Source organism: Aethalodelphis obliquidens, unplaced genomic scaffold (genome assembly GCF_003676395.1).
Source record: "Aethalodelphis obliquidens isolate GAN/ISIS:26980383/991018 unplaced genomic scaffold, ASM367639v1 scaffold26, whole genome shotgun sequence".
Lineage (NCBI taxonomy): Eukaryota > Metazoa > Chordata > Mammalia > Artiodactyla > Delphinidae > Aethalodelphis > Aethalodelphis obliquidens.
In genome coordinates this window covers 15,957,409-15,979,697 of record NW_020837970.1, presented here as the reverse complement: position 1 = coordinate 15,979,697, position 22,289 = coordinate 15,957,409, and the positions used below count along the sequence as shown (strand labels likewise).

The window sequence follows — 22,289 nt, the reverse complement described above, 5'->3', positions numbered from 1 at the left end:
GAAGTTACACCATCTCCCTGGGCCTCAGTTTCAACATCTGAAAATGGCAATAACAATCCTGACCTCACTGGGTTGTTGTGAGGCTTCGGAGGTGTAACTTGGTAGCAGGATTCTAGACACACATACGAACAAACTGAGGAGTTCTGTGAGGCAAGGAGATGGGTCTGAGCGACAGTTTTGGGTGGAGGGATGGGGTCGGCTTGAATGGGAGAGGAATTCTTTTTTTAATGCATTTTTTATGTATTTAAAAATTGAAGTATAGGTAATTTACATGTGTTAGTAGTAGTGCATGTATGTTAATCCTAAACTCCTAATTTATCTCTCCCCTCACCCCATCCCCTTTGGTAACATAGTTTGTTTTCTGTCTATGAGTCTATTTCTGTTTTGTAAGTAAGTTCATTTGTATCATTTTTTGAAGTTTCACATATAAATGATATCATATGATCTTTGTCTTTCTCTGACTTACTTCACTTAGTATGATAATCTCTAGGCCCATCCATGTTGCTGCAAATGGCATTATTTCATTCTTTTTTATGGCTGAGTAATATTCCATTGTATATATGTGCCACATCTTCTTTATCCATCCGTCAATGGACATTTAGGTTGCTTCCATATCTTGCTATTGTTTAAATAGTGCTGCTATGAACAGTGGGGTGCATGTCTCTTTTCAAATTAGAGTTTTCTCTAGATATATGTCCAGAAGTGGGATTGCTAGAGCATGTGGTAGCTCTATTTTTAGTTTTTTAAGGAACCTCCATACTGTTTTCCATAGTGGCTGCACCAATTTACATTCCCACCAACTGTGTGGGACAGGAATTCTTGATGGATTTCCAGGGAGCTGTATCTCTGCAAACCCTGGGAAGCAGCTACAGAGACTGCCTGGGGTTTGTCCTATTCTCTGTTTCCCTGCAGTGAAAAGGGCTTCCATTGCAGTCTGAGGGACTGAGGTTAGACGTTGGGAATAACTTTCCCTCTGACAGAGGAAGAAGTGAAAAGGGATAACTGAGTTCATGGTGCAGGGAGTAGCGTGGGTCTTTCCTGGTTGTGCCTGTCCAGACTTCCTTCCTTCCCTGAGGGACCCAGCTGGGCCTCTCCAGGCTGGGGTCTGGCTCTGATGCAGGCAATTTACCGGAGAAGGGCCTCGCTTCCCTGCAGGTGGCGCCCTTGAGCCGGCCCGGGAGGTGGCTCGGTCTGCACTCAGCTCTGCAGAAGCTCGAACTGGCGGCCGGATTCTGGTCCCCACCCTGTGCCCACAGAGCCTCAGGCTAGGGGTTGCAGGACCCCAGGCCTCAGGCCTGAGTGAGCCAGAAGTAGCTGCTGTAGCATCAATGTGAAGACGGAGAAAACCCTGGGTTTGGGGGCCGCCCACCTGCCCAAAACAGTTCAGGGGCCCCGCCCTGTGGGCCTTTCCAAGGGTGGTGCTCAGTGTGTGGTGACTCAGAAAAACCTGGTACAGATCTTAGTTCTTCCCCTCACTGCCTGAGGACACCCGGGCATGTCCATAGTTTCTCTGTTTTCCCACCCAAAAAAGTGAATGATCCGTCCTCCTTCACAGGGCCGTCAGAACACCTAATAAGCACTTAATAAATGTTAGCAATTATTGTTATTCAGCAAACGCGATGTGTCAACGCGTCACGAAAGATTATATTGCCAACTAGATGGATATTGAACGCTAGAATCACAAGTGGTTTATTTTTAGAAAGTATTTAAGAAGATTTAATTATAATTTCAAAAAATTAAATTGAGAATTCCAGGTTTAAGTAAAATTTTGATTTTACATTTTGATATCCATTACTTATCATTTGTATTTGGCCTTTAAAGTTTAATAGATATGTTTTAATATTTTAGAAAGAATAAATTTTTTTCACATACATAACTTTTCAAAAAAGTTAATTTTTACAACTGATTTAATTTACATTTCTATGATGAAAATGTATTCAAATTTTATACTCTGGATGTAATTCATTTTATTTTTAATCCCTTGGATCATTGAGAATGAGTGCAAATAGACATGATGATAGAAAGAGCAATTGTGGAAGTGGAACTCAGACAAAAAAAGGCACAAAGAAACAGAAAATCTTGAAAGAGACAGTCTGCTTAAAATTTTTAAAATTGCCAACAACAAGTGAGCAGCTTTCACTGTACCCCTCCCCGTCAAAAACCCCACTTATATGATTCCTAGAAACGAGAAAGGAGCTGAATAAACCGCCAACGGTGTTTAGTCTTCAATAAAGGTACTAGGGAACGTTGATGAGACGTTCTTCTTTTTTTTAAGATTTTATTTTTATTTATTTATTTATTTTGGCCAAGCCAGGTCTTAGTTGTGGCAAGCGGATCTTCACTGTGGCATGGGGGACTTTTTAGTTGCAGCAGGCAGGCTTCTTAGTTGCAGCACGCATGCCGGATCCGACCAGGGATCGAACCCGGGCCCCCTGCATTGGGAGCGTGGAGTCTTACCCACTGGACCACCAGGGAAGTCCCCAACAAAATGGTCTTAAAGGGATCAGAGGTAATTTGGACAAGATACAGTAGCACTAGAAGAGTTCAATGAAACAGCAGATGATTCTCAAAGAGCAAACCATGGACTTTGGCAGAAAATGAAAGTATCTTTAAAAGTTTGTTAATTATTTGCTTGTCACTCATAATGTTAGCAAAGGGTTATTTTTAAAAAACAAACAAATCTAAATTGGCTGTGTCATTTTTTAAAAGACTAAAAATATTTTTAAATGTTTAGAGAAAAAAGTTTTTATAAGTAGAGAGAACCTTCATATATAATATGCAGTAAAAGTAATATTCCAATAAAATGTAAGGAAACTAGAAAGCAGAAATAAAATGCTCATATGACCGTAAAGGAGAAGATTCACATTCACATAGTCCAGTTTATAGAGACTATTTTCTAGCCATTTCCGCCTAGATTAAGGCAGAATCTCAATTGAGAGATTTGAACAAATGAGCAAAATACTGGTATTTTGGGTTTTCTTTATAATGTCCCAATGTTGAAAAATGTGAAAGAACTTAAGAAATGCTACATGGATTCTTCATGCTAATCAAGGAATATAAATTAACACACTGCTTCCTTTATCTGGAAAGTCCTGCTATGAACAAATACCAGCTGAATTAAAGAGTGTGCTTGCGACGTACAGTCTATCACAGCCTCCCTGCCTCATCACAGACCTGCAACAAATATTTTATGGTTTGGCATTTGGGGTACCACCAAGCTAGATACCGCTTCAAGAGATGTTGAAATCTATAATGAGAGAAATTCCTAGGGGACAATTAGAATATTATGTAACGTTTCCTGTGATAATGATGAGTTATTCTACATAAGCTTATTACACTATTTGAACATGCAAAATTTATGATCCACTTCTGAACCTAAGGACCACTTTAAGGAATATATGACTAATTCCATTTGCTACTGTCTCAGAATTTTGAACTTTCTCCACATAGAATTTAAAGAAAAACTAAGAACTCAAGAAAGGTTGTCTAACTTGGCATTTCTGGCAGTAGAACAAAATTTTGTTACCAATTATTTAACAACATTGTGATTTTGTTGAAACAAAGGAAGAGATGCACTAAATGAATAATGTATAACTTACCTGTTTTTATTTTATTAATCTTTCAAACATCATGAGCCCATCAACAGAACACTCAGACATACATAGTAATGATTAAATTCAGCCATCTTTGATATTTTACTAACTTTCAGCCATATAAAAGCCAGTTTTCAGTCACATGAAAAACACTATTTTCAATTTTGTCATTATTAAGGTATATCTGTTAAGGTAGGAGGAGAAAACTTTCTTTAAAGGGCTTGTGAGCCTGATTAAGGACTTTGAAATATTTAGTCATGTGGTTGGTGGGCCTCCATTTGTACTTTTTTTTTTTTTTTTTTTTTTGCGGCATGTGGGCCTCTCACTGTTGTGGCCTCTCCCGTTGCGGAGCACAGGCTCTGGACGCGCAGGCTTAGCGGCCATGGCTCACGGGCCCAGCCACTCCGTGGCATGTGGGATCTTCCCGGACCGGGGTACGAACCCGTGTCCCCTGCATCGGCAGGTGGACTCTCAACCACTGCGCCACCAGGGAAACCCTCCATTTGTACTCTTGTTCCAGGCCCCAGAAATGTTAGGAGACCACCTAAAGACCCTTCTTCAGAGAGGCTGTGAGGCATAATGGAGAATCACTGAGTATGGAACAAGAAGACTCACCTTACTGGACTTATTTTCCTTCCTTGTCCATGAATCCGAGGTGACACGGCCTGCCTCCCAGCACCATTTAGAATTCCCAGGACGTAGTACATGTGGAAGTGCTTCCTGACACGGAGACAACTCTCCAGGTTGTCTGGCCCAAGACCGCTGGTTTCATGCCTTACCTCCTTCGTAAGGGACACTGGCTTGCCCCAGCTGTTGACTCACTGGCAGTTCTAGGCCATCATATTTTATACCACAGCTGTCCTCTTACCCCTGGTTGACCAAAGGGTAGTCAAGTGAACTATGACATAAGAGTAGACAAAGGTGAGCTGGAATGGAGAATATTTCCACCTTCCCATCGACCCCACCCGCTTCCCCAGGACATCCTGTGTGTACTCAGCAACTCAGGAGTGCTGCTAAACTTCTGTCTACTCTGCCTGCCCTCCTGCCCCACCCCATCTCTCTAGCTCATAAATGTAGCCTCAATTTTTTTGTGGTATGAGCTAAGAAATTGTTAGAGACTCGTCTTTTATCTAATGCAGAGAAAAACTGAGATGGCTAAATTAGACGGGTTGTTACCTACTACAATTATGAAAGAATCAAACGATCCTGACCAAAGTTAGAACAAAATTTGACCCTAGAAAATGGACTTGGTAGAAATAAAGCTCACAAAAGAAAACTTGCCATGACAGAAACTATCATCAGTGAAATCTGGTACTGACCAAAATGTGATCTATGAACCAAATTTCTAACCTAAAACTTAAGTGAAAAAGGATTGGTCCCCATGAAAATAGTTTTAGTCAACTCGAAATGAAAAAGTGAAAAAATTGGAAATGGCTTAACTGGGCTTTATAGAAAATTGATCAAGGAATTAAATTGACTTAATGAAGTCCATTCCGGAAAGCCCTTTCCCAAGGAAAATTCATCAGAGTCAGCGTACTTTCTAGTTACATCTTTATACTCAAAATGTCTCCAGTGGATTCTCTGTGGAATTTTCAGTAAGAAACAAGGAGAGGTGGTTCATGGTGGTTGCACCTGAAAGGTCACGGTGTAGAGGGGCTGGGGAAGGTGTGGGCAGGGCCTTTGTAGGTGGGCTCCTCTCTCCCTAAAAATGTACTAGAATTATACGACTGCATTGGTATTACGGCAAATATAATCCAGGCTGGATTCATTGTTTTCTATTCGCCATTATTATTATTTTAATTAATTAATTATTTTTGGCTGTGTTAGGTCTTCGTTTCTGTGCGAGGGCTTTCTCTAGTTGCGGCAAGCGGGGGCCACTCTTCATCGCAGCGCGCAGGCCTCTCACTATCGCGGCCTCTCTTGTTGCGGAGCACAGGCTCCGGACGCGCAGGCTCAGTAGTTGTGGCTCATGGGCCTAGCTGCTCCGCGGCATGTGGGATCTTCCCAGACTAGGGCTCGAACTTGTGTCCCCTGCATTGGCAGGCAGATTCTCAACCACTGCGCCACCAGGGAAGCCCTGGCCATTATTATATTCATCTTTTTCTTCGGATTTTAAAAGAAATTAAAATTAAAACACTTCTGTGGGCTCCTAAAAAGCATCGAGGGCCTTAGGCGCTGTGACTAATGGATAAGTTGGCCCTGGTAGGGGCCCAGGTCAAGGGTAAGCAGGAAAGTCTGAATGAACCTGGGGGTAGGGTGGGGCCAGATGGAAGGAAGAGACAGGGCTTTACCTTCATCTTCTTAATGGAAGTTGCCAGGGTGACAGTTCCCAGTCCAGGCTTCCTGCAGCTGCTCTGCTTTTCCTAAGGCCGGGTTTCTATTCACACATCTCTTTACAGTGAACGTTCCATCTCTCAAGGAGCCCTGGGTTTCTGTTCTTGCTACCTTAACAGCCCAAGTAAACAAACAATTCTAAGGCCCTCTACCCACACTCGTGAAGCCCCTCTCAGCAATCCACGTCAGGGTTGTCCTGTCTCGGTTGAGTTGAGTTGTTTGTGTGGAGGAGAGCCTTGTGCATGTGGTCCCCTCCCTGACTCAGCTGTGCACTACTGGGGCCATGATTGGCTTTCTCTTTAGACCCACCCCCTAACCATTCCACCTCATCAACATTTGAGTACCTCCTGTGTGCCAGCCCCTGGGTCATAGAGCCTGGGGCACAGCATTTAACAAGACACAGCCCTGCCCTCAAGGAACTCATTCAGGGCCAGCTCAGGACAGGGTTTCTCAACCTCAGCATTATTGACATTTGGGCTAGATAATTTTTTGTGTGGGCAGCTGTCCTGTGCATTGTAGGATGTTCAGCAACACCCCTGGCCTCCACTCACCAGGTGTCTCCCCCAGATCATAAGCATAAAAATTTCTCCAGACACTGCCAAATGTCTCCTAGGCGGCAGACATTGCCCTAGTGAGAACCACTGGTTTAGGCAATGGGTGTTGACAATGGAGTCAAAGGGCTCAGGGATCACAATGTAGCTCATCGTGGGCACCCCAGAACGCCCATAGGAGCTGGAGGGGAGAGAGATGCAGGGATGCAGGTCTGGCTGTCAGGGATGCTTCATGGCTGAAGTGCTGTTTTAATTCGGGTCTTGGAGCTGAGCAGAGCCCTGGAAGAACTGTCAACAACATGGAGGAGAAGAATTGAGAGAACTCTTATGACGTAAGATTGAGGAGAAACGCTTATGCTCCAGTAGGAATGATGGGGGTTAGATAATGGGTAGATCTCATTATCAACTGGAGGGCGGGGCATGTGTAAATACCTAGGAAATCCTTAGACAATACTTAAGTTACCCATGAGTTAAATCTAGTCTCAAGATGCATTTTGTTTGGTTCATCTACTAATAATTTAATTTTTGACATGATTTTAAATGCTTTGTTTTAGCCACAGTCCCCACTATTCTTTATCACTCACTGACCCAATTATTCTTTTACAATTATTTCACTTGCCAGGTTTCTGAAGGCTTGTAAGTTTACATCTTTAAATATAAACAATATAGTGACTTTTCACTTGGGGGTTCATAGACACTTTCCAGATCTTTGGGTAAAATTCAGGACATCAGGAGGCTCAATAATCGGCTGAGACCATGGGGCCCAAAAATGTATCTAAAATTTTCTGGGCATTTTTCTGGTGAGAGAGTCTCTGGCTTTCATAGAGTTCTCCAAAGGGTCTGCCCTTCTCTCCTGAAAAAGGCCTAGCTAGGTGGGGCGGAGGTCTTTGCAGGTCCCTGGAGACATTTTGTGCAATCAGCAAAGGAGAGACTCAGGGCTGACTTCTGTTCACCTTTTCCTTTTAGCCTAGGTTAATTCAGTTAGTAATTAAAAATATGAATGCACTGTGGGATCTGCTTAGAGCACGGGCAGGCGTTTTGCGGCGGTCACCAGAGGGCCGGGAGCATTGATTTAAGATGTCTGGGCAAACTTTGTGAACCAGAGAGAAAGCCTTCAGTTAAAGATTTCTTCCACCAATTAAGAGGCCACTGCCACTTTAAAGGACACAGAGCCAGAGGCAAGACAAGAATCGCAGCTTGGAGGTGCCGGTCAGCCAGAGAGGACACGGGCGACGGTGGTGTGGTCCACAAGTGCTCTCCCTCACCCTCCTCAGCCCCCTGGCCCCAGGGCCCGCTGGCTGTGCCACCTCCCAGCAAACCACTCTCACAAAGGATCTGGTCACTCCATTTACACCAAGGTGTACATGATGAAGCAGCATACAATTAGGTTCGCATTTTGACTGTAATCATGTTTTGGCCCAAGAGTCTCTGATTTCACGGGTAGCTGGCTGGGGGCGAGAAAAGGGTGGAGGATAACTTTGGGGAGGGGTCCGTGAGGTGGGGATTTTGGGGGAAGGGGCAGGGGTCCTGTCCTCAGACTCAAAGCCCTTTTCCTCAACTGAGAATTGGAATTGTTCTTTGAGTTGCAAGGACAGCTGGGGCATTTCTTCTGGGTGGTTCCAGTGTGGGCAAAGACTCTCCTTCCCACTGAAAAGACAGCAGCTGTGTGTGATTTCCCTGACTTCTCTGGGTTTTCTGTTAATCCTACCTCTCTGTAGTTTTTGCTCTCAGGATCTGCTGGGCCCACCAGGCCTGGGCTGACTTCTGAATTTCCCAAGGGGGTGGGCAGGCTGCACTGTGTGTGTGTGTGTGTGTGTGAGCACGCTCACACACATGGGTCTGGGGCTTACCATAACTCTGACCCATCTCCCAGAAAACTCTGAGAACTCTGGGGAACTGGTTTGTTCTGGGGGATGGAGAAAATGAGCAGCTGTAGGGAGGCCTGCACTCTGCCATTAAAGGGGATGCCCACTCCATTGGTCCCCTAGGACCACCCTGAGGATAAACTAAACTAATGGAAGGATGCTAAAAAGTTTAATGTAGGAAAGTTCTTGAGAATCTCATTAATTCAAACTCTAATTTGGAATTTGTAATATTTTTAAATGTTTTGTTTTCATAGCAAAGAATAAAAAACGTGTGCCTCCTGAATCTGTTACTTTCGCAGATTATAGAGGGCAGGGACCCATTCTTACTGGTCACTGACTCTCCAGCTGCTGGCAGGCTGCCTGGTAACCGCTCGCTGAATCCTTCCAGATGTTTCTTGTGCATTTACATACGTGTGTGTGCATTTGCACACACAAACACACTCTACTTATATCTTACTCTGTGACATACAGAGCTTTTGAAAGTCCATTACGGAAGACAGTAAACAGGAGGGTGCCGGAGGGGCTGTGATGCTGGGTCATCCAAGATCTAATGTATACAGATGGTCCAGGGATGCAGAAGCAACAGGGCACATACCAAGGAGACTTGATCGCTGAAACAACCTCCTGTTTCCCGGCTCTTCTAATCATTTAGTGGAGCAAGTATCAATTTCAGCAGATCTCATAGAGTCTATAGAGGAAATGGGCTCATTTTCCCATCTGTGGGCCAGCAATGGGGCTGAGATCTGCATCCCTACTTGAGCCCCCTGGGGTGGAGTCAGGAGCTAGTGGGTCATGGCTATTGCTTGGGGATGATGGCTTGGAACATGGAATCTGGGGGCAGACATACCTGGCTTCCAGATCTTGGCTGTCAAATTACTGAATGACTTCTGGCGAGTCGTTTGACTTCTCCAAGTTTGTTTTTTCATCTGTGAAGTTCACATAGTACTTCCTCCTAAGACTGCCAAAAGAATTAGGAGTACATGTGGAGTCCTTTTGCCAGAGCCCGACTGTGGGCACGCAGACACTTGAACTGCCCATATTCCCACTACTACTTGGCTTTGATTTGGGTGGGGGAGGATACCCAAAGCCTACCAGAGGAAAAGCGCTCCCGGCTGTGGCTCAGGGCAGGCACAGCATCTTCTTACCTTTGCCGTCCTGGCAGCTAGAACGTGAAACGAACTGCATGACCTGGAGCAAGCTGCTTAAACAGTGGTTTGTTTTCTCATCTACCACCCGAGTCAGGCTGAGTGGTAAATGAGTTTGAGCTTGGGGGGCACCTACAATGGTGCTTATTCCCTCTCCTTATTCCTAAACAAAGATCAAGAAACACCAATCCAGGGACTTCCCTGGTGGTCCAGTGGTAAAGAATCCACCTTGCAGCGCAAGGGATGCGGGTTCAATCCCTGGCTGGGGAAATGAGATCCCATATGCCGCAGGGCAACTAAGCCCGCGCGCCATAACTACTGAGCTCGAGCACCTCAACTAGAGCCCGCGTGCCACAAACTATAGAGCCCACGCACCCTGGAGCCTGTGCGCCACAACTGGGGAGAAGCCTGCGCTCTGCAATGAAGAGCCCACGTGCCCCAATGAAAGGTCCCGCATGCTGCAACTAAGACCCGACGCAGCCAAAAATAAATTAAATAAATCTTAAAAAAACACAAAACTTTCTATCATTCTACTTTAAAAAAAAGAAAAAGAAACACCAATCCAGAGCCATTGGGGGCTGTACTTTGCTGTACCCTGATACTCAGAGCTCTGAATATTTACTGACAAGAAGCTGCCTGGGTGACACCACCTGGTGGGTATTTCCAGATGGAGACAGTACCCTCTTCGTTGCTTGCAGGAGTTGAGAAGATGCACTCTTCTCCTCCTGATTACCTTGCCACACCAATGATGGGATTTGGGAATTAGTATGGGGCCTCCTACTCTGTATTCGATTGAATTGCAGAGATTTAATTTCACCAGTGTTAAAAAAGGAAAGACAGAGTAACAGGCATTAAATTAAGCTCGTGCGCTTTTGCCAAGACCACTCCACCCCCACCAGACCTCAGGGATTTACTTCCTTCTCTAGTGCCCAAAGAGATTACCACTCTACTAGATTTTCTAAACTGAAATGGAACAGCCATTCTTATCTCGGGGATTTCACTAGGTGCTGATGAGCACAGAGCAAAATCCCAGGAAGGCACTGGCTCTTCCAGGTGCACTAGAGGCAATGTGCGCGGGGTTGCCTAATAATATCCTCCCTAAACCGTGTGTTTACCAGCAGTTCGTGGGCAGCTCTATTTCTGATCCTTTCCAGGACTTTTTTCTTCCTCTTTCGCTGTTCTCTTGGCTACTGCTCGATGGTTTGCTTTGCAGTCCTGTCATTTCACAAAATCCTACTTCTGGAAAAGGATTAGCAAAATTACACAGTGTTGCTGCTACTTAACATTCAGGAAATGCAGCATCCACACACAAGTTACCAATCATACTTACCAGATGGTAACTGTATCTTTTCACCAGAAAGGGAGCTGCAAACATTGAAACTCATCACCAACACATTTAAATTCACATCCATTTTCAATTTGACATCCTTAATGAGTTGGTATAATGAAAATCAGTATTTTATCCCTATATTGTTAACTATTTGTAACAATAATGCTACAATAATGCAGACTTGATATTTTTAAAATAGTCATGAAACAAAATCTCACAACCTACAATTCTGATATACTCTGCATCTAAATATATTTTTTCAGTACTTCAGAGTTTTATATTCAGAATGGGCTAATGGAAATGGCACATGGCAGGAAGAATAAAAATCTTGCAGCTGATGATGGTGTCTATATACTTTTTTAGCACCACTGCTTAAGCTTAGTGGTTACTTTTTGATCAACTATCTCCCTAAAAAAACTTTAAGATCAACTAGTTCTCTCTTATTGGACTTGTGTTAGGAGGCAACTGAAGCCCATGCGGGTGGAGTAAGTTTCTGATGTGATAACAGCAGAGCCAGAGAGCCTTGCCTCCCGAGTCCCCGGTCTAGATTCCAGTCCACCTAACACTCCCGAAAGAACTCTGAGTTTTGGCCTTAGCTGGTTGTCAATAAATTAAATGGCAACCCTGGCTAGTTTGGTTTCTGTGTACTTAATGAGTGAAGAATGGTTGCTAATGGGCTGAATTGTGTCCCACCCAAAATCCGGGTTGAAGTCCTAACCACTTGTGACTGTATTCGGAGAGAAGACCTTTAAAGAGGTAATTAAGGTAAAATGAGGTTTCTGAATTAATGGGCCCTGATTCAATACGACTTGGTTAGGACACAGACAACACACAGAGGGATGACCATGTGTGAGAACACAGCAAGAAGGCAGCATCTGCATGCCAAGGAAAGAGGCCACAGAAGAAACCAACCCTGGTGACACCTTGATTTTGGACTTCTACCCTCCAGAATTGCGAGAAAATAAATTTCCACTATTTAAGGCACACAGTCTGTGGCTTTTTTTTTTTTTTTAATGGCAACCCTAGCAAATACAGTGGTCCAGACTGAAAGAAAATGTAGAACTCACATTATACTTTTCTTTATAATAGAGACACTATGTTATTAAGTAGGGCTCATTTATCCTAAGGATACAGTGGAATCTCATGGAACCAGAGTGGAATGCCGATGGCCTCAGAAATGCATTGGAGGGACTCCCCTGGTGGCGCAGTGGTTAAGAATCCACCTGCCAACGCAGGGAACACGGGTTCGAGCCCTGGTCCTGGAAGATCTCACATGCCGCGGAGTAACTAAGCCCGTGAGGCACAACTACCGAGCCTGCGCTCTAGAGCCCACAAGCCACAACTACTGAGCCCACGTGCCACAACTACTGAAGCCTGTGCACCTAGAGCCCATGCTCTGCAACAACAGAGTCAGCACAATGAGAAGCCCGTGCACTGCAACAAAGACCCAATGCAGCCAAAAATAAATAAATAAATTTATTTAAAAAAAAAAAAAAGAAATGCATTGGACCCAGGGCCTGGAGCATTGTCAAGATTCTGTGTTCGGGCTTCCCTGGTGGCGCAGTGGTTGAGAGTCCGCCTGCCGATGCAGGGGATGCGGATTTGTGCCCCGGTCTGGGAAGATCTCACATGCCGCAGAGCAGCTGGGCCCGTGAGCCATGGCTGCTGAGCCTGTGCGTCCGGAGCCTGTGCTACGCAATGGGAGAGGCCACAACAGTGAGAGGCCCGTGTACTGCAAAAAAAAAAAAAGATTCTGTGTTCATCTCTGCTTTTCATTGTGTATCTGCTTCAGTTTTGTTTTGTTTTGTTTTTTAAATCCATCCCAATTTCCAATTCCTGGGGAAGAGACTGATTGGCCCAGCTTGAGTGAGGGACTCACCCCTGGTCTAAGAGTCATGTTAGAATCGACTGTTAGAGGGAGGCAGAGTCACATGGCACACGGTGGCCATCATAGCCCTGTGAAGGGCTTCCCTGGTGGCACAGCAGTTAAGAATCCACCTGCCAATGCAGGGCACACGGGTTCAAACCCTGGTCCGGGAAGATGCTACATGCCGCGGAGCAACTAAGCCCATGCGCCACAACTACTGAGCCTGTGCTCTAGAGCCCGCGAGCCACAACTACTGAAGCCTGCACGCCTAGAGCCCGTGTTCCACAACAAGAGAAGCCACTGCAACGAGAAGCCCATGCACTACAACGGAGAGTAGCCCCCGCTCGCCACAACTAGAGAAAGCCCGCGTGCAGCAACAAAGACCCAACACAGCCAAAAATAAATAAAAATAAAATAAATTAAAAAATAAAAATAAAAAAGCCCTGTGGAGACAAAGGAGGCATTCTCAGGAAAGGAGAGCTCACCAGACTATGGAATAAGTCCTGTGCAGCAAGGAGGGTCTGTCTCCTCTCAAGGGCAATGGGGAGGCAAATATGTGATGCTCATGTGCTAAAGCAGAATGGCCGATGTATTAACAGTTTGGCTACAGAGAGCAAAATTAAGGCAAGAGCAGTGCAAGGCCTCATTCAGACCAAGGACTGCTTGCAATCTTATGGCTGTTTCCCAACTGAGGATGAGAGAAAGAAGAGATGACGACAATGTTGATTAGCAGCCTGTCAACGTATGTGCACCCATCAGGTAGAAAAAGTTGATTGGTGATCAACTGGAATTCCATTATAGAAATGGTGCAGGATGTTTATAATCTAAAAAATAATGTGCAATGAAACATAACAGGAAGCCAGACTAGTCTCTTGTTTCATACATATTAGGGAGCCTAAATCATGACTTTCTGAGAGGAAGCGGGGGGGAGATTAAATAATGCTTTTTGTTCTGGAGAAGAGGTCATGTATGGGAAAAACAGCAAGAACAAACTTTCAAATAAATCGGAATCAGACAAAAGTGATTACCAGCCTGAATTAGCATGGGAAAGGGCATCCTCACAACTGTCACAGCACCTTGCTTTCGCTCACGTTACCCCTTCTTCTTCTTCCACCAGGTACCCAGGCCTGAAGCCCCTGCTTAGGCTATCTCCTCTGTAACACCTACCCTGACTGACCACACAATTTGGCATTTTATTTTTCTGAAACTGTTTTGTGGACATTGTGTTCCCCCTATAGACTAAACCTCCTTAGGATGAAGGCCTATATGATATTCCCCACTTTGTCTTAAAGGGCCTGACACACCTTTAATGAACATTTGTTGCCTGACTAGTTGTCACCAGCTGAACAGAAAATGGTCAGAAATATGCTTGCTGGGCTCAAGTAATCTTAGAATAATCACAGAAGAAAGAGAAACATCCAGGTATGTTCCTTTTAAGATAAAAACTTTATTTTACAATTATATAAAGCTGCTTTACATTAAGCACAAACAATCCATTTACTTTGTATAGAAACAAAATACCTTTTCATCTGCAAAAAATCAAGTTTTGCTGTATATAAAACTAACATGTGCACATTGTGCTTAAACTGCAAAGTCTGTACAGCTTTACAAAGGACTACCCTTCAGAAGGGCATCCAGTAAACACTTTATTGCATATTTAACACATGGTCTATAACCCACATGTACAATGGAGGAGAAACAAGAAAAACAATTAAAAGGAGGATGAAAATAGCAGCTTTCAGTGAAAGTTTGCACACCGACAACGAAAAAGGTCTGCCACATCTGTAGAGTTGTGCTTGTGTGCCATTTTTGTATTTCCTCACATACACTGGATGGTTTTTGGATGAAGCCTTTATGTACAATAACTCTGAAAGCGTCAAACCTGACCTTCATCTGGAAACTTTTGGCTGGTTTTATAACTGAAGTGGCAATAGGTTTAATTTAATATCAAAGCTAACTCAAGGTAAGTGTAAACAACTAATATCCACATTCTTGGAGCAAAGAAAAATTTAAAGAAATAAAACAAAACTTTAAAATATCTTCCCCATTCTCGCAAAGCTCAGACTAAATAAACATTTTGCATGATTTAAAATCCTAGAAAACTCCACAGGTGCTTAGGAAGAAAAATGTGATGGATGGTCTTGGGCAGTGTTTCTCCACATATATCCCCCGGTTCACTTGCATCAGAATTACCTGAACACTTTTTAAAAATGCAGATTATCATGCTTCACAGGCAGATTTACTGAATATCTGGAATCTGTATTTCAGTAAGCTCCCAGGTGATTCTGAGGCATTAGTTTGAGATGCACCGGTTTGTATGGACAGTGCTGCTACAGGGTCAACTCACCCTCTTCGAAAATTCTGGGATCACAGGAAAAATCGAGTTGCTGTTGCAACGTGGAAGGCAGTGTGAAACCAACAGCAATGAAATAGCAATGCCATTTCTAGATCAAAATGTCTTTCTTTTTTCAGTGGAAAAAGACAGCCACATTGTTAAGGCACTGATATTTGTCACAGAAGCAGTACCATACTGTTTTCATTGATTCCCTCAATCTGAAGTACCAGTATGCAAACACAAGGCAGAAGTCTGGACTGCTCTAAATAATAACACATACGATGGAGTAAAAACGATTTCCAGATTGGAGAAGGTTTATTTTTGAGCCCTGAAATAAAAAAAAGAAGGAGTCCAGATATTCTTGTTGAGACATCTAATGTATAAGAACTACAAAGGTCAACATCTAGGGGGAAACCTAATGACCCACAACTGTTTTGTTGTGGGCAAAATCGACTTGTGGTCACATAAATTGGGAGTTTAAACTTATTTTTCCATGGCCAGTTTAATATTGTCTTCAGTTGTAGATCTTCGTTCCTGCCCCCCTTGCCACTGAAACATATATTTTGTACATAGGTATGTATGTATTGTCTGGTTTCTAAGTGGTGTTGGTAGGCTGAGTTCAATCAAGATGTAGTGTGCAGGCAGGTGCCCACCTGGCTCTTGATGTGCATTTCATACAGGTCACACACACACTGCACGGTGTGTGTCAGACTCAGTCCCCTGAAAATATGGGGTCTCATATTTCCATTCTGTATAAGTTATTGTATTGATTTAGTGTATTGTCATACACTAAAACAAAGACAGCAAAATCAGCCTCCCTCAGTTCTGACCTACTGCCTGAAGTCTTATAGCAGACACTACCCAGGGTATGAGGGCTATGATACCTATTTATGTGAGGTATAAAACCAAAATAAAGGTCTGATTACACATGTACAGCTAATGCAGTAGCATCACTTTTACCCAATAGCTGAAATAATTTAAAGTTAAAATTGCAAAGGAAAAACACTGATGCACAAAAGGCAATAGTTTGGAAAGTTGTCGACCAAGGATGATCTAAGTAGAAAAAAAAAAACTGCTGTAAACCTTATAATATCTGACCTAGTAATTTTCTTTAAAGGGGAAAAAAAAATCTTAAAAAGACAGTGGTAGTGGACTTATCAAAATTACTACCTCCTCCCCAAATTTAGGTTTATAATAAAAATTCCCAAATGCCCCCCCTGCCAACATAGAAAAAACTCTCTAGCATAGTCTGAAATGAAATACAAAATTCTAGATAGTGACAAAAAGAAACCACCACAATGGGGGTAAAGGAGGGATAGAATGATTATCAAACCTTTACTGATTGTAGATCAAGTTTCATAAAACAGATAACGTTTCTGTAATTTCTTGTGCAGTCAACAAGTTTCATCTTAGTTGTGCTTACATTATATAACTGTGAAGCCTGAACACTGGTTGTGTTTTTAATTTACACGTTTCAAGAAAACCATAAATTCAAAATATTCTCTATATATAACAAATTGAACAAATGCAACAAATGCTCATTCACTCCCAAGAAATTAATATATAGAAAAGAAACACCATTTTTAAAGTTGCACACAGTCCACTATTCAGGCTACAAGTACATATTTACTGTATTACAGCACATTATTTTTTTAAAATCTGCTTTCAACATAAACATAAATAACCACATTTTAAAAGAGTCCCATACTAAGTTTGCAGGCAAGTGCTGGACAGTTGGCCAGTAAGAGCTACTTACCATTGTCTTTCCCAAACCGAGAGGACTGGACTATCTGTGGAACTATCTGTATAGGGTGATAAGCAAGGCCAAGTTAAACATTTTCATTCACCCATTGACTAAACACTTTTCTGCTCTAAATGCCACCTACATTTCTAAACACCCAACTCATGGTATGCAATTATCTCAGAAGACTGGTTTTAAGGATCATTTATCACTTTGATGTAATCCACAAAAACCTAGTATACAACCTTTTAAAATGTGCCTATGCTCTGCTGACAGAGAGCCCGTAGTTTTTGTGTACAGCAGAGGCTGAAATATGATTTTGGTTCTGAGCTCTAGTTGTGCTTTGCCCTGCTGCCTTTAAGGTAGCTTTTCCACCTCTTGACAAATTCTTTGAAGATTGGGGACTCATCAATGGTGCTGAGTAGCTGCAGTTGATTGATGTGGGTGGTGTGATAGTCCCAGCGGGCCAGGTTGGGGGCAATGCCAAGCATGAAGTGCCGGAGGTCATAGATGGTTCCTGAGCCAGTGTCGTACAAGGGGAGCATGGCTTTAAGGGATTCCATGCCACGCTCATACAAGGACCTCGCTTCTTTCCCGAGTTTTTCCCCTGCAGTTTCTTTTAAGTCATACAGCCCAATTAAAGAATACATAAAGCCATTTAAAACAAAAGAGCTAGGTGTGGTTGGATATTCTTCATACCAGTCATGTTTATTCATAAACACAGCTTTAACTCCATGCTGCTCTGATAGAAATTTGTAAGGGGCTGTTGCCCTTAAAGCTGAATTGAGGAATATACGGTCTTTTGTTAAGAGATAGGCCCTGACTAATGTAGAAATGGCTTGCCCTTGGGCCATGGCAGAGTACCACCCTGGCTCTAAAGACTTGAACCCTTCCCCTAACTTACGGGTCACCATAATTGGCCAGCCACCTTTCTCATCCTGGTTCCTCACCAACCAATCACTGGCAGCAAAGAATGCGGCCATGTGGGCTGTGGTAGAGATGGTAATGTTGTCGAGGAAGCCTTTCCCTTTTGCAATCAGCCTAACTACTTTCTTGGGCATTATTTTGGTTGGCTTGACAGCTTTTGTGTTGGAAAGACCCACTCCTTTCCGGAGGTCAGTGACCAGGTCCCTGGTAACCGTGCTCCATGAAGTTCTGGGCCCAATGCCATAGTATATGTCTCTTTCTTTAAAAGCAATGAGCTGGGTATTTGAGACATAATGTACAGTGAAGAGCTGATTCTTTTCTGTGGTCTCCAGAACCACAGACACACTTCCGTTTGTTAAGAACTTGAGGTCAAATGAAATAATAAAATCTTTTGTGTTCCCCAGTTGCAAGGATACACCATCACTGGTTTCTGTAGGGGGAAAATATACCAAAAAAGACTGGTTAGAATAGAAGCTCTTTGTATTTAAAAGTTACTTGCCATTCATCCTTGACAATCACTGACCATACAAAATTAATCCTTCAATATTTTATATGTCAGATTTTTAAAAATATTTTAATTTTTACTAAGTTAACCATAAACAGATGACAATTGTTGAGTCCGTGATGGCTTGTGAGCACCAGGGCAAAGCTCTTACCTTCTGGCCTGTCTAGTTTACATTAGAGGGGTTAATGGCCTTAGCAGATAGCTAAGGTACTGTGGTCAAACTGCCTTTTCTAGATCAAATACTGGCTGACCAATAATCAATGACTGTCTAGTATACCCATTCTACAAAAAGAAAAAGTATAGCCAAAAGCTGGCTCAGCACATAATATTACAAGAAAGAGCCTAGAAGAAAAGAATGGTTAGACGTGAATGAAAAAAACAAATTTTTTTTTTTTGGCTGTGCTGCGCAGCTTGTGCGATCTTAGCTCACCAACCAGGAATGGAATCTGGGCCTCCCGCGGTGGAAGCATGAAGTCCTAACCACTGGATCACCAGGGAATTCCCTAAATATTTTTATTTACTTAATATTTAGTGAGTATTTACTATGTTCTAAGTGCTTTACACATATTAACTCATTTAGTCAGTATAACACCTAAGAGTAGTGCTATTATTACTCTTACTTTATGAATGATGAACACAGACACAGAAGTCAAGTAACTTGCCTAAGGTACAAAGAGTTGAACACAGGTTGTCTAGTCTGGCTGTAGAATACATGCTCTGAATCACCAATCGATGTTGAAAATGATAGGTTTGTTTTCAGATATTCATTGGAATTGTGAATAAATTCTGGAAATTAAGCAATCGGCTCATGTAGTCAACAAAAAGTGAGGAATACGGGGGAGGCTCTGGAGTTAAAACAAACAAACTTTGTGTGGATTCTCACTTCACCACTTACTAGCTTTGAGATGGTCAACAAGGTACACCTATTTGAGGGCTTCCCTGGTGGCGCAGTGGTTGAGAGTCCGCCTGCCGATGCAGGGGACACGGGTTCGTGCCCCGGTCCGGGAAGATCCCACATGCCGCGGCGCGGCTGGGCCCGTGAGCCAGGGCCGCTGAGCCTGCGCGTCCGGAGCCTGTGTTTTAAAATGGGAGGGCCCCGCGCCCCAAAAAAAAAAAAAAAAAAAAAAAAGATACACCTATTTGAGCCTCAGTTTCTTCACGTGTTAAGTAGAAATAATATTACTTTGTAAGGTAACTGTGAGGATTAAATAAAAGGATAGTGGCTTGGAACGTAGTATAAAATGATGATAATGATGATTTTGAAGCCAATGGTTTCAGGGGCTGATAAAATAGCAGAGCTGTTTTATTTGGCAAATCGTCAAATAGGAAATTTCTCTTGCATGTCTACAGTACGATGATGCCTGACTCTCAGAAAGTTGACTTCTACCAAGAAAAGAAACTGAGCATATTAAAACCAAACAGTAGCAGCAGCAGGAAGAAGAGGAAGAGGAAGAAGAAGAAAAAGAGGAAGAAAAACAACAAAAATATATGTAGTACAAATTTTATAACATTAAAGGTAAATGTGAATATCTTGGTCTATACAGAGCTTAAATCTTTTTAAAATTTAATTAATTAAGTAATTAACTTTGGCTGCATTGGCCTTCGTTGCTGCACATGGGCTTTCTCTGGTTGTGGTGAGCGGGGGCTACTCTTCATTGCCGTGCATGGGCTTTTTTTTTCACTGCAGTGGCTTCTCTTGTTGTGGAGCACGGACTCTAGGCGCGTGGGCTTCAGTAATTGCGGCACGTGGGCTCAGTAGTTGTGGTGCATGGGCTTAGTTGCTCAGTGGTATGTGGGATCTTCCCGGAACAGGGCTCGAACCTGTGTCCCCTGCATTGGCAGGCGGTTTCTTAACCACTGCGCCACCAGGGAAGTCCCCAGAGCTTAAATCTTAAAAACACATTCACATGTATTATCTCATTTGATCCTTACAATAATCTTCTGACGTTGGTAGAGCAGGAATTACTGCTTCCATTTTAGAGATGAAGATATGGAGGCTTTGCAAGGGTAAAAGGTTTGCCCAAAGCCAAATGCTAACTAGTGGTAGAGCAGGGACTAGAAACCAGGGTTCCTGGGTCTAAGCTCAAAGACTGTGAAAAAGAAATGATATTGGAAATACCATCCTCATGAGAATAACCAGTGGAAGAATTATTTCTCTTAAACACAGCTATAGAATCAGATCTACTTTAAGGCATCCTTGAGGAAATCTTGGGTGCTCCTTATTGGAGCAATGATTGGGAATGGGAACTGATGATAGTGTATACAGTGTGATTAGCTTGGACAGTATTATCACCATGTTGAGCTGATCATTTAACTCTTCCAACACTGGACTCTACCAGTGTGGATATAATTGACCCAAGGCTCTTAATTACTTCATTTGATGGAATAAACAATTATGGAAGTTGTACTGAGAATGAGAACATCTTGCTAGATGTATGATGCTTTGACTTTTTAAAAAGTGATGTCAGAAGTATATTTCTAACACAGTAAAAATCCATTTTATCTGGGGAAATGTCAACATGCAACCTCTCTCTTAGCTGGCATTTTCCTGTATCGATGGTAAATGGAATCTGATGCTCAGTACAACATACTTGATGTTTCAGGATGTTTCACAGGATTCTGAATTGACTTATGAATTACTCAAGATTAAATTAAATTATACTCAGCAGAGGCTATCTTGAGTGCTACTTATTTTTTTATTCTTATGGTAATGCCTTATTAATCAGACAACACTGTTAACTATGGCATCCATTCTCACCACCATCTTCAGAAGTCCAAATGGGAGAAAGTTGAAGAATTATATTTTCTTCTCAGAATTCCATTCTAATTTTCACTTTATGTATACAAATCTAATGAAATGCTATAGTTCGATCAATCACCTTATGTTTCAATATAACAGATTATGTAGTTAAAAGAACTCAGTAATGAATGATGTCATTTAACACCACCAGAGGGGGTTATTGAGCCACAGAGGAGAAGTGACAAAGAAGTCACAATCCCCAATTTAAATCAATCCACAATCATATGAGACAAGTCTTTTAATTCCTATCTTACAGATGTACAGAGAGGTTAAATATCCTGTCTACGTCACTCAGAAGGGTCTGAATGGTAGCAACTGGGACATGACTGTGGTTATGGCAACCACTTTGGAAATATACCAGGCAAGATTTTGAGCTCTACTGGAGAGTCCTAAGCTATCTGGAGACCTGTGCTTTAAATCTACTAATAGACAGGGGTAAGACAGGAATAAAGACACAGACCTACTAGAGAAGGGACTTGAGGATATAGGCAGGGGGAAGAGTAAGCTGTGACAAAGTGAGAGAGTGGCATGGACATATATACACTACCAAATGTAAAATAGATAGCTAGTGGGAAGCAGCCGCATTAGCACAGGGAGATCAGCTCGGTGCTCTGTGACCACCTAGACGGGTGGGATAGGGAGGGTGGGAGGGAGGGAGACGCAAGAGGGAAGAGATATGGGAACATAAGTATATGTATAACTGATTCACTTTGTTATAAAGCAGAAACTAACACATCATTGTAAAGCAATTATACTCCAATAAAGCTGTAAAAAAAAAAAATCTACTAATAGAAAGTTTCGAGCTTCCTGTCGCTTGAAATCCATGACTCCTCTCTCTGACCGATTATTCCCAGGAGTCACTATAAGTGTCTATTTTTGGTATATGTGGTACATATAAATGTACTTTAGGCAACAAAGGGTGATAAACATTTAAGAATAGTCTTTAAATCAATGTTTTCACACATAACATGAACTGTTACTAATCAACAGGTTTACTATGTGGAGTGAGAAGAGGCCTTAATCAGAACCTCAAGGAACAGAGAGACAAGGGTCAGGCAGAAGAGAAGTTCATAAGAAGCCTCAGAAGGAATGGCTACACAGAGAGGAGAAAGTGAGGTCATGGAAATGAAGTGAAGAGAGTGCTTGGGAAAGGGAAAGCTAATTTAATAAAGCAGGACAGGTATAAAGTTTTAATTCATTCAATTTTAAAATTAGGTAGAAGGAAAAAAAACATTCTTCAACAAACAAAACAATAAAAAATACGCTGCAGACCCATGTTATGGTTTTTCCCTCTAG

The 22,289-nt window shown here is 42.6% G+C and overlaps 1 protein-coding gene and 1 long non-coding RNA gene across 3 annotated transcripts in view; both read right to left on the bottom strand.

The window, feature by feature from the left end:
* Window positions 1–5,658: 5,658 nt before the first annotated feature.
* Window positions 5,659–12,074, bottom strand: LOC113629186 (uncharacterized). Its single transcript, XR_003436423.1, has 3 exons — window positions 10,604–12,074; window positions 9,191–9,301; window positions 5,659–6,766 (listed from the first exon to the last, which is right to left on the bottom strand). It is a non-coding gene; the product is annotated as an uncharacterized LOC113629186 (long non-coding RNA).
* Window positions 12,075–14,112: 2,038 nt separating this feature from the next.
* The window catches only part of GLCE (glucuronic acid epimerase), a 128,167-nt gene continuing 119,990 nt past the window's right edge, over window positions 14,113–22,289 (bottom strand). Inside the window, exons 4-5 of one of the 2 annotated variants that reach the window (XM_027123451.1) lie at window positions 17,666–18,118; window positions 14,113–16,822 (exon numbers count right to left, since the gene is read on the bottom strand). In XM_027123451.1, the coding sequence (XP_026979252.1) occupies window positions 16,773–16,822; window positions 17,666–18,118 (503 nt within the window). In that variant the 3' untranslated portion in view covers window positions 14,113–16,772. Of the gene's footprint in view, window positions 18,119–22,289 lie in introns of both variants that reach the window. The other variant, XM_027123450.1, reaches the window with a different exon arrangement.